General features: G+C 47.7%; 1 protein-coding gene across 4 annotated transcripts in view; it reads left to right on the top strand.

Annotated features, from left to right (window-relative positions):
- The window catches only part of ARHGEF40 (Rho guanine nucleotide exchange factor 40), a 37,064-nt gene extending 25,277 nt beyond the window's left edge, over positions 1–11,787 (top strand). For 2 of the 4 annotated variants that reach the window (XM_035135309.3, XM_088655657.1), the window contains exons 11-19: positions 203–804; positions 1,779–2,025; positions 2,546–2,632; positions 3,542–3,766; positions 4,070–4,231; positions 5,225–5,387; positions 6,468–6,620; positions 6,714–6,820; positions 8,184–11,787. In XM_035135309.3, coding sequence (XP_034991200.3) covers positions 203–804; positions 1,779–2,025; positions 2,546–2,632; positions 3,542–3,766; positions 4,070–4,231; positions 5,225–5,387; positions 6,468–6,620; positions 6,714–6,820; positions 8,184–8,279 — 1,842 coding nt within the window. In that variant the 3' untranslated portion in view covers positions 8,280–11,787. Of the gene's footprint in view, positions 1–202; positions 805–1,778; positions 2,026–2,545; positions 2,633–3,541; positions 3,767–4,069; positions 4,232–5,224; positions 5,388–6,467; positions 6,621–6,713; positions 6,821–7,382; positions 7,437–8,183 lie in introns of those variants that run through there. The other 2 variants (XM_088655658.1, XR_015946628.1) reach the window with 2 other exon arrangements.
- Positions 11,788–12,750: the final 963 nt, after the last annotated feature.

Here is a 12,750-nt window from a genome sequence, read left to right on the forward strand (position 1 = left end):
ATTTCTGAGTTTGCTTGCCCCGACATTTCCACATTTGGGGGGCGCGGAATGGGACTGCCATGCTCAGGAGCTCTCAAAGAACCTAAATTACAGTGGAATTTTTACACTGGCTATATAAGAAACAGTGAGGTCAACAGAGAGAAGCCTCCTAGGATGGGCCAAGCTTTTGCTACTTCTCTCTTTCTCTCCCGCTTCTACACAGGTTCAGGAACGAGCTCTGGAAAACAAGGCCCACCTTGAATCTACTGGCAACTGTGTGGAAGAGAAAAGGGAAGCAAAGAGGCCTGTCGAAGGGTTGGCTGAGGGGACATCACTGGAGAGGACACTTCTGCAGAGCCCCAAGTCCCCAGGGAGGATGCAGCCCGTGCCAGAAGCTGGCTGTGCCCCACGGCCCCGTGCCTGCAGCATCAGTGCCGCCTCCTCACCCAAGCACGGCTGGGGCCTGGGGTCCAGATTTGGCTCCTCTTGCAGCCTGACCTCCCTCTTCCAGCCGCACCCCAGCCCCAAGGCCTCCCCTTGCTGTTCTCCCACTCGAAGCAGCGTCCTGGAGAGTGGCAGGAAGAGGCAGGGCCTTCCCAGCAGCCCCAAATCATCTTTGTCCCCCGTCTCCCAGCTGGCTTTGCGGGCCTTGAGTGACCCTGGCCGCCCCAGCGTGCACATCCGCGGCCTGGAGGTGAGCAGCCGCGAGGTGGCAGATAGGAGCTGTTCTCCCCGTGAGCATGTGCTGCTGAGCCGTAGCGGGACCCACGTTGCAGAAGCACCTTGGGGGGCCACACCTCGCACGGAAAGAAGGCGCTGCCTTGGGTGAGTAGGGGAAGGGTACATGCGGGCGGTTTTCCATCCACGGTCTTTACTCTTGTGCTACCCCAGGGTTATGGTTGGGGCTGAGAAGATAGTAGTATGAATCTGTCAAACTTAGATTTGCAACCAGCCCAGCTCAAGAAAATCTAAATGGCACCCTGCCCCCCTTTTCCCGTTAATTAATGTGTGGTATGGTCAAGCTTTTCTTCGTTAAGTGTATTAAAATGCACAGAGAAGCTGCTTGTGCGCTAGGCCTCATGTGTCTGCCATTTGATCTGCCATCTCCCTCTGTGACACCCAAATCTTCTCCCCAGGAAGGCTAGCCTGGTGCCATCGCTATATTTAGGTGCCAGGCAAAAGCTTTTCTCTTTAACCAGGGCTTTGGCCTCCATCTTTCTGTGGCCTCTTAGGAGTGGGTGGGGTGTTTTTAATGCATTTTAATGTATTATTTTAATGGGGTTTCTAAAAATGTATCTATATGGATGTTTGTTTGTTTGTTTTGGTTGTAAGTTGCTTTGAGCTGACTTTGGCAAAGAAAAAGCGACCAATAAATTTAATAAAATAACAACAACACTAGCCAATCTGCTAGCACTATATCATCAGCTGTATTGCACCACCAACACCCCACAAACATTGTTCACTTCACAGGACCCACCTACCCCATATTGTTTAGGGAGGGCCGAGTGGCTTGGTACTGGTACGGCATTGTGTTTTATTTTCTGCCTATATGTGTGTATATATAGAAATATATGTGTGTACTTTTTATCATTTTTATGCACAGAGAGGTTGGTAAATAACTGGGGTGTGTGTGTGTGTGTTATATATAAACACATCACACATTGCTTATTTACGTAAAAATGATGAAAAGCATACAATGGATAAGATCCATTTAACTCATTCCTAGTAGACATGGGCTTTGTATCAGAGCCATGGTGAGGGGTATGTGATTGTTTTCCAACCTCCCCCTTTCTCCTCAGGGTCCAACAGCAACTTCTGGCTGAGCTGCTGGAGTGTGAGCGAGAGTATTTGACCGCCCTTGCCCAGCCCCTCTCTCTGTCCCAAGAACCTGGGGGTCAGGCCTGGCCTGCCGAACTGAGGTGCTTGGGCAGTGCTCTCCGGGCCCTGCGGGACCAGTTGCTGGCTTTCCATACCAGCTACTTCCTTGGCGAGTTGGAGGGCTGCATGAACCACCCGTCACGTGCTGGGGGGTGCTTCCTGCGACATGTGAGTGCCCCCCCCAACTCGTATAATTTTGTTCTTGCACACTGGTGCTGTTCCCTTACAGAAAAACCCTTCTTCCCTTTGTGCCTGCTGAAGAAGGTCTGCCTCTTTTGATGAATGAAAGCAACCTTAAAAAACCAAACTAGCTCTGCTCCTGTTTTTTTTTTTTTTTTAATACCATTCTGGCACATAGGAATGTAGCAGCTGAAGCCTTTCCTGGCACAGAGACAAAATGATGGGGAATTTAATTGCCCAATTAATGCCTATTGGACCTCTGTTGAAAGAAGCAACAACAGGGCCAGTGGAAAAGAAGGAGAGATAACAACCCTGTCCTTTGAGCTCGCCTCTGGGGCATATTTTCCCATTAAAGGAAATGGGGGTGGGTTGGGGAAGAGAAGGAATAATCCCCCTCACATGAGCTAGATTTCACATTGTTTCATTGCAGCAGCCTGATGTCTGCCCTCCTGCTCAATTGGATGAATGAGGGATTTCTCTCTCTCTCTCTCTCTCTTTTCTTCTGTAGGGAGAGAAGCTTCAACTTTATGCCACGTATGCCAAAGAACACCATAAGTTCCAGGCTGCCCTGGCTTTGCTTCGAACCACCAGCAAGGTAAGATCTGTGGCCGCAGAGGACCGAGTTTTAACTTTGACCTTTGTGTGGGTGGGTTGCTTATAGAATAGCTTTCTCTTATAATGGATTCTTCCGACCCACTTATTGGAAATCCTTCCATGGCACTAATCTTTAGCGGTAGTTTGATGTTCAGCTAGGCAGCCATCTGATTTGTGAGGAGCTTGGCCTCTGTATGTGGGTGTTTCGAAAACTTTGTCTGGGTGAGACAGTTGTCAAGGCTGGAGTCAGATGCACGTCAGAGAAAAGAGACAGAGTCAGTTGTCACTGAAGTTAACTCTTTATTCAAGGAAATGGCAGACAACTCAGCAACACTTCCCTGCAGGTCTTGCACCTATAGAGCAGTTGCCAGGACTGAAGGTCCCAGTGTTCCACCCCCTCCTAGGGCTCCTCCTCTCCCAGATGTTTCCCAAGCAGTCTCAAAATGTGTCTGTGCATCTCTGGTCTCTGTCATGCCCTCATCATTATCCTGTGAGTTCTTGGAAACTAGGGAGGGAAGTTTGTCACAGCCGGAGATGGAGACTCCTGGGATGCTTCAGCCTTGGAGTCTGAACTGCTCCCTGTCACAGGTTCCTCCTGTTCACTAAACCCGGTTGCCCTTTCAGCATCCAGCCTCTCTTCCCAAGCTTCCCCCTTGACCTCTCCTCAGCGTCCCACCACCAGTCCCCAGGCTTTGAGCCTTCCTGCGCTGGGATCTCCCCTGGGGTCTCCCTGCCTGGTGCCCCCCACCACCCCTCATCGTTCAGCCCGACAACAGGAGTCCAGTGTATTGTGGCAGGTGGGTGAAGGAAGGGCAAGAGATTGAATGCCTTGAGTTCCATCACTTCTGCAGAAGATCTTGTTGCTCTGCTCCCAGCTCAGCTGCCTTTTCTCTCTCCTTCCTTCGTGCAGAAGAGCCCGGCAGAGCTGCGTGAGGACGGGCAAACGGCGCACACGTTGCGTGTGCCCCTGGAGCAGCTGGAGCGGTATCGGCGCTTCCTGGGTGAGCTGCTGCGCGAATGTGAGCTGGAGCGGGGGCCTGACCGCCAAGCCCTGCAGGAGGCCCAGCAGCTGCTGGAGGCCCAGGAGCAGCGAGGCAGGGACCTGCTGGCCGCAGAGCAGATCCGGGGCTGCGAGGTGAGCGCATGGGCGCTCCCCTGGCATGCAGCGCTGCATCCTCCCTGCTGCTTCCCTGTGCATGCGCTGCTCCCTCCCCTACCGCCTGTCCCTCACTCAAACCAGGTATCCCCGTCTTCTGGTGCTTGCCCATAGCCAGCTTTTGCCCTTGCTGCCCTCTGGGATCTCTGTGCAGGACACGGAGTGGGGACACACACGAGGAAACTGGACAAGGGACACTTTTGACCACTTCTGCAATTGGTTGGGGGAGGGGGGAGAGTCCTCAGCCAGACGACCCTGATTAGCCCTTCTGTTTCCTTGCAGACGAAACTATCGGAACAAGGGCCGTTGCTGCAGCGAGGCGAGCTCACCGTGGTGTGTGGGCGTCGTAAGTGCCAGCGGCATGTCTTCCTCTTTGAGCGGCTGCTACTCTTCACCAAGTGCAAGGGACCCGAGGGCGGCTATGTCTGCAAACAGGCCTTGCAGGTGCGCAAGCGTGTCTACGATGGAGAGCTCCTTTCCTTGAGTCGTGAGCTGCATGGTTTGGGAAGGAGGGCGTTGGCACACAAGGCAGGCTCCTGCAGCATAAACTGACGGAATAATGGTTACTTGGAATGGAACTGCTGGACCTGTTTGGTGGAATATACATCCCCACCCCTGATTTGCATAGGGCACAAAGCGGGAAGGAACTGCCAATGCAACAGTGAATGGGATTAAAATTCAAGAAAGCTAAATTTAGCAAAGACAGGTGTTCGGCATTACATAATACACCAAGAACAAGCCTGGATTGTTAACCATGGTTTGTCTGAAGCAAGACAAGCCAGAAGCTTGGGTTCAGACAACATGCTAAGCCTAACCATTGCTTAGCTCACAGCAGTACAGCAGGACAAGAGGAGGAGCACAGCAGTAGCTGTTTCCCTTCTGGAAACCCATATGCTGCTATTATTATTATTATTATTATTATTATTATTATTATTATGCTATTACTACTACTACTACTACTTTATTTATATGCCATCCATCTGACTGGGTTGCCCCAGTCACTGTGGGCAGCTTCCAACAAATTATAAAACCACAGTAAAACATCATTAAAAGCTTCCCTATACTGGGCTGCTTTCAAATGTCTTCTAAAAGTCAGATAGTTGATGATTTCATTGACATCTGACAGGAGGGTATTCCACAGGGCGGGCACAACTGCCCTCTTGTACTCAGAAAGTCAGAGTTTGGCTTAATGTTATGTCTGAACCAGGTCAGTCTTGAACAAGCATCCCCAAACTGTGGCCCTCCAGATGTTTTGGCCTACAACTCCCATGATCCCTAGCTAACAGGACCAGTGGTTGGGGAAGATGGGAATTGTAGTCCAAAACATCTGGAGGGCCGAAGTTTGGGGATGCCTGGTCTTGAACATAGACTTCCTACTTCTTGTTGCAGGTGTCCCTATCCTAACTTTTCATTACCCTCTCTCTTTTTCTTCCACAGACAGCATCCATGGGGCTGACAGAGAGTGTGGGGCCTAGTGGGCTACGCTTTGAGCTATGGTTTGGACGTGGACCAGGTCGACAGGCCTACACATTGCAGGCAGCCTCTGCTGAAGTCAAGCATCAATGGACAAATGTTATAGCACAACTGCTATGGAGACAGGGTATGTGGATACCTAAGAGATTGTCCCAGCAGGATGAGAATTGTATCAGGGCAATGTTTGTGCAGACAGTTACTTCACTTTATCTTCTTCCTCTCAGTGAAAATAGTTAAAGAGCCAGGAGCACAGACTGCTCTCCAAAGAGGAATTGTTATTTATTTTATTATGAAATGCTGTCTGCCTTCCTGCAGTTAGAATGAAACACACAGAGTATAATACATTCTCAACATCTAAATAAGCTAAAGGCAAGAAATGTAAATAAATACAAAATAAAACAAATAAAAACAAAATAAAACATTCCAGCAAGAATTAACAGCACTAGCAATCTGGGGAAATAAAAAGGTATCTGTGTGCTGCCAGAATGACACTGGCATGAGCAGCAGAAAAGCTTCTCTGGGGTGGGAATTTCAAAACCAAGGATGCCACTACTGAAAAAGCCCTTTCCCTGACAGCCACTTGCTGTGCCTCAGATGGCAAGGGAGCCCTTAGAAGAGTCTCTGGTGGAGATCTCGGTGTACAGATGGACACATGTAAACGGATGGTCTTGTGGGCACTTCAGTTAATATTCCTGAGCAAACTAGGGAGAAGTGGAGAAGTGTCCTGCCCAGGTATCAGAGTAGGGCTTGCCCCACACCTCTGAGGTGCTTCTCTCATTTGCTGTAATGAAGATCTGTTTTCTGTATGAAAAGGAAAGAAATGATCGTTGATGGCTGGTGGATTGTGCCACTAATTCCCTGGGCTGGTTATCAGGTGGCAGACAGGTGGGTGTGGGCAGGCTGAGATTCATGGGGCAGTGCCCCACTTGCAATAATGAGCCAGCCTCCACTGGAAGAAAACTCAGGTATCAACACATAACCTCACTGAGGACTATCCTCTCTTTGTGGAGAAAAAATGGAAAATAAAACTCCTGTGCATATTTGTGTGGATAGTATGAAAGTTCCATGCTATACCTAATGCTTAGCATAGAGAAAGGCCAGTAAGATGTTTCTGTTTGGTGAGATGGGAGACTGCTAGGGGTACCGATAGTACTTGGAGGAGTTTTTAAGAAGGATGCCTTGGATGTTTTTCTCTCCCTCTCTTCAGCTGCCCATCCGTCTGTCTCGATGAGCATATCCTCCTGCCCTGCCCAGCGCCTGGCCCCTCTCGGCCTTGGGCCAGGGGCCCCTCCTGGGCTGTCGTTACCCGGCCACTTTGAGGAAGAGGAATGGGACCTGGATGTCAAGCCCATCCCAAGGGGTGAGTTCACACTGCTGTTCTCCCTGCCTTCTCATACGAGCGTTGCTGCTCAAATTTGCACTCACCCCTACCTTTCTCTGCTGCTTCCCTTAGCCGAGACGTCTGAGTCTGATGGACCCTCCCCAAGCCACCAAGAGCTACCTAGGCAAGGAAGAGGATCGTTGCCTGGCAGCAGCACTGCTTTGGGGCACCCCCAGTCGGTGAGTGTACACAACACCCAACGGCTCTTTGGCGAGGGTGTCTGTTATGGGTCCATTTATACAATCAAGAGAATCATGTGGTAAAGCCCTTCCTGGAGTGCACCGGTTCAGGCTGCCAGCAGGGAAACAGCAGCATGTTCAAATGGTTCCCCTTATCCAGACAAAATGAGTGCACTCGGGAAGAGAGTTCAGCCCCATTTATGCTAACTTCCTATAGAAATAAGGTATCCACACCCTAGGCTCATTACTCCCCCCCCCCACTTTTATCACTTGATCCTGCCGATTGTATAAATAGGCACTAAGTTTGGGAAGCATCTTATGTGAAAGAGCACCAGTGGAGCTCTGTGCCAAATATCTCCTTGCTGTGAAAAGGGTCAGGGGCATGCTGTTCTGGGTTAGGTGCTGGTAACCCAGTGGCTGTGTGCACTTGGGCAGAAGTCTTGTGTGCTTTTGTGTGTGTGTGATAGTGAGATCCTCATGTCCCACCTTGCCCCCCTCCCTTCCCCACCAGGATTCACCACACCATCCCTGATGGCTTTCGTATGTTTTCTTTATTTGCCAGAGCTCTGGCGTTGCCGACGAACCAGTGACCCCACTCTGAGGCCATGGCGGCCAGGTACAGAGCTCCTGCCAAACTTCTCTGCCTTTGTGCAACCCCTCCCACCTCTTTACCTAACTACTGTCACCTTTTTCCCAAAGTGCAGGACATGGCACTCCATGTCTTTCTCTGAGCCTGTATTTCCAGGGAAACCTACTTGCTCAAGTTCACTCCATCCCTGTTACACGTATGACCGTACTGTCCAGGTTTATCTGTGTTTCACCATCCTGCAGCTTCTCTTTGTCTTGTGTGCTGTTCTCACTGGCTATCCAGTTGTCTTAATGCTACAACAATTCTTTTAAATTAATCCAATCCCTACAGAGCTAGCATAATGTAATGGCTAACAGTGTGAACTGGCAAGTCACTGATTTAAACTTTGCCTCAAGCATGGACTTACTGGGTGACTGCCGTTTATCAGCCTCATCCCCCCACCTGTGAGAATTGGGGGAAATAATATTGATCTACCTTGCAGGGTTGTTGTAACAAACCTGGAGATAATCTAGGTGGAGTGCTTTAAATACTTTAAAAAGCAAGCTACAAAATGCCAAGCTTTATTTTTTGCAGGGAAGTAGGGCCTGTATGCTGTCCTTATTGGAGCTTATAATGGATTATATTTAACTAGACCAGGATGGGTTGCAGAGAATCATGTATAAATTCAGCTCATGAGGACTAGAAACTTGATGAATATTGGGTAGCCAGAAAAAAACTTAGAGACTTGGTGTCTTTCTTTGTATCTAGACACTCACACATCTATTTCTTTTGCAGCATTGGGTGTGGAGTCTACACCGGAAGCTGTTCTCCCCAGGCAGCCATGGAAGACAGGACTCAAACCCCAGGAACTCTGGGAACAGAACTGTCTGAGCCCCACCAAACCTTGGAGATGGGGCATGAATGGGCACCAATGTCAAGCAGTCCTATGACCTGCTCCCACCAAGACTCCTGATGGCTGTCCCATGCACCCCCCTCTGCTACCATCCCACAGGAACACCCAGACATGGGCTGCAATCTACCTTGAGATGGCTCTGTCCTATCCCTGGCAGTACCCATCCAGTGCCTTTTCCACCATTTTTTCCGGCTGCAAAATAGTGGAGATTCTTGACCAAGATAATGTGGTTGGTAGTGAAATGGTTATGTATTAGGCAAGGAAGGCCAAACCAATGAGCTCTGGGCTGACGCAAACTAAAGTGCAGACTAGGAGGAAACTCAGTGGAGTCACTGATCAAGTGGGGTGGTTTCCAGACAGTGTTGAACTGCTCATTTGCCTGGTGCCCTACCTCTGATCACAGCTTCAGTCTCTTGCCCAATTGGTATTCTGATCATTTTGATGGGAGATGGAAGGAAGAATCTGGGCTGCAGTTGCTAGGCAACTACAGTATGCACTCCCCAAACTATGTCCAGGTTAGCCCAAGAGGAAAAGGAGAAGAAAGGTGGGTCTGGATTGCATGGTGAATTACTATAGGACAGAAAACCACCTTCATCCAGAGAGGGAGTTCAGAGGCAGCCCCAGCCGAGAGGAAAGGCATGATACAGCAATATACATAATGTTGTGGAGGTTCACATAATAGAGCTCTCCTACGACTATACCACTTTAGATCGCAGATGGGTAGCGTGTTTGCATACCCCCACATAAAAAACAACAACTAGTATGCCAAGAAGGGCTCAAACTTAGTCATCTCCCTGGTGTGCTGTTTTCTTAAAATATGTAGAGAGTTTTGACAAGTAAGAATACTTGGTCAAGTTTACTTCCCACACTCATGTGTTTGCAGTCTGAGAACACAGAATCCAAGGAGGGCTGTATCATGATTCTGCTGCACCTGGGGAAGTTTTTCCCTCCTTTGATTGCTTTTGTTTCTTTTTGAGATGATAAGTCTCTGCACACAGTAATGCTACCACATTGTCATGAATACAGTAAGTCCACAACTTATGTGGGGGTTACATTCCAGGGATCGCATTTAAAGCCAAAGTCATGTATAGTCAAAACACATTTGAGTGCAATGGTGGGTGGAATTGCCAAAGTTTTTTCCTAGATGCCTAACCTCTTTCCGCCTCCCTTTATTTTTTTAAAAAAAATTATTACCAAGTGTGTGAAGCTGAATGCGCACAAGTTAAATATGGTTAAGTTGCAGGCTTACTGTATGAGGGAAAAGTGAAAAAACAACAACAGGGGCTGTGAAAGAGTGTTTTGCCTCTCTTTGGATTACTTGTTGGAGGTCTGCAAACACCCTTCTGCAATGTCTGTGACATTTGGAATCTGACTTGTAGGAACTGATCTCTAACAAATGGTGCTATATTTTGTGTTAGGTGGCTGAATATGTGGTGTTTTTGTTCATTCAGACTCTTCTATTGGATACAAATGGCCTACCTTTGGTCTGATTTTGGTAACTTGAGTTGCTCAGCCAGCTTGTTCTTTATGGCAGGTCTTGTGCTGGATTTAAACCGGGGGCCTCTCATATAGAAATCACACACTCCTCCTGCCCACATGAAAAAGGGTTAGTAAACTCACTTGGGTGTATAGAGACTAAGTTAGTGGCACTTAGTTCCCATTGAAATCAGCAGGAGTCATAACCAACTTTTCACGTTGATTTCAACAGTGACTAAGTGCAAAACTACCCTGTGAGCTTCAGATGAAGGGCAGTATAGATTTTACTGTAATAAATAATAATTATGATACTAAGGTAGCCTCAATCCAACTAACTGTGTGTGGACTATACTGCTTCAAAAACAAACATTAGTAGGGAACCAGAAAAAATGCAGAAGCAGTAGTAATGGAAGACATGTTTGTAAGGTCAGAATGGTGTATAGGCCAGGCAAAGTTCTTCAGATTTGTAAGGAAACATAGGAATTATTTCACACAGAACACTGAAAGTGGCTGCTAACTACAACCTCTTCTCCCAACCTTTTCAAATACTGGCCTACCAATCCTCATCAGCCCCATGTATGTCAAGAGCACTGATATATATGCCTTTGTCCAACTTGCCACTATAGAGCTGTGGCTCTACAACCCTCCCTCCAGTTGGATTGGAATGAATGTCTCAATTTACAACCACTTTTTGATGAGGCTGGTGCTAGCTTGTGCTTTGACCTAACCACTAAAGTAAAATATAATGCAGAAAAGCAGCTTCAAATATGCAAAGCAGGCACAAATGAGGCTTAGTTCTTGAAAGAGAGTATGTACGGTAGTAAATCTGTGTCTGGGGTGTACAGTGGTACCTCGGGTTACAGACGCTTCAGTTCTTAACCTGAGGTACCACTGTACCACTTGACCAACTAGACATGATGAATGTTCCATGTGTTTAAACACGGAACTTCTCCTGTTATGTATGAAAAGGTGTACATGTTGAGTTTAATCGCAAAAGTGATCAATGGGTAAGAAGTGCAGAACCCACCCCTGACTGTGGTTTATCTCCCTGAATGCTTGGCAGTCCTAACCCATTCACTCCTTTTGCTGTTGAAATCATGCACTTCTCACGTTACTGGGCAGCTTCATGTTTGTACACGGCACTGTCATCATCATATGTAGTGTCTGGATTCACATGACTGCTATTCCATGCTAACATTCCCTGCACACAGAAAACCTGTCATGACAGGAAGAAGGGTAGGCATTCTGAGAAACTATTTCTCAAAGCACAGGGAATTGTATTTGGATGAGCATTTAGTCACACGAGCACCTGCCTGCACCAGTCTCTGAAGCAGTACAATCCATACATAAGTTTAGCACACCTGCTATATGTGAAGTCTAGCTACTGTAAACTGATGTGGATTCAAAATTCAGGGTATCTTGGTAGGGGACTGTTTTCACAATTAGAAGCATTTTCTGTGTGTGTTCAAAATCAGAGCTCCAGCCCTGAGTTTTGTGGCATCTGCAGCTCTTTACAGGTGCTGGCTTCAAATTACCAACATTGTTTTTAGTGTTATGAAATGGAAAAGGTGAGGAAGGGCCAACAGTAAGTTGGATTTGAGGTTGGTCCTGGGGAAGGTAGAAGCCCAAGTAAAGGAGAAAGTACGGGTACTGCAAGTATTCCCATTAAAAGGGTTCTCCAAATGGCTGCTCTGCTGGCTGGGAAGATATGGTGTTCTAGCTATGCTGGATCAAAGAAGTAAAAATTGTGCAAGCTGCACAGATTGGTTCTTCAGGCACAGGTGTTCATAGGAAAATTAAAATACGATGGGAACAAACTAATTTTTAACCCATTCGAAGAGTGATTTTTAGCTACTGTTGCCCATGAACCTAAGCCATATAAGGTACTAAGCAAACCCCTTGGGTCTCTGTAAATTAATGGTTACCTTTGCCAAACATGTAATCTTGTCAAAATAATCAGTCAGGTTTGTCTAACAAGACCTTATTTTATAAAAAGCATGCTGAACTGTATTAGTCATTTCTGTTCTTTCGTTGCAGCGGCTACCCTATTAATTGCTTTCCTGCTACTTTTAACTTGGGTTTTCTGTCAGCTTAAGGCGGAACATATTTATCTCTAGGCCAATTTCACTTGCCCTTGAGGGGCTTAATATTGGTTCAACATCTTACTCCCACCATTCTCTATTTTTTCCCTTGATTTGGAGGAGGTTATTCCGGAGGAAAGGCTTTCTTCAACCAACTCCTTTAAAAGCAATGACTTAAAGTTGCAGATATACGCACAGGGGCATATATCTCACTGAAGTCAATAGAACTGAGGAAGGAGGGTTAGATTGTTTGTGTATTTACACCCATGTGTGCTTAGTGAGGTCCTTCATTCATCCCCATGCCCCCTCCCCACAAGGGACCTTTTCACCATACTGCCATTTACCCTTTAGCCTGTCCTAGCTGGAGCCTCCCCCCCATACCCTGATAAGGGGAGGGAAACAATGCCAGGCTGAAACAGTCCCCTCCCCCATCTGCTTTCCTGTCCTTATAAGTATTTGGCTTGTGTGCTCCTGTTCCCACTCTTTCTGAGGCCTACACAGGAGGTGGATAAAAACCTGACCTGTAGTTGCTAGGCAACCAGAATGTTCCTGTTCCTACCCACTTTCCCTGAACTGACCTGAGTGGCTAAACAGTGAGAGGCCCATCTAGCAGGCCTCATGCCTGAGACCAATATTCCAGGCGTGCCTATCTGCAAACGCAGCCTGACAGAGCCCGGCTCTTCCTCTCCTTGTCAGTGCCCATAGACCTTGCTTTTCCCCCTATGCTTTGGGGATGGAGAGAGGCTAGCATTTTGCCCTTCCCTGTCTCCTTGCACCACCACAATCCAACAAAGCAGGCGATGCCACTGGGCACATGCCCTCGCCACAAAATGGCTCACAGTGCCAGGATCTCGACTCTTTAACAGCTAGCTGTACATCCGTAAAAGCTTCT

This window comes from Zootoca vivipara, chromosome 12, assembly GCF_965207765.1.
Source record: "Zootoca vivipara chromosome 12, rZooViv2.hap1.1, whole genome shotgun sequence".
NCBI classification, from domain to species: Eukaryota; Metazoa; Chordata; class Lepidosauria; order Squamata; family Lacertidae; genus Zootoca; species Zootoca vivipara.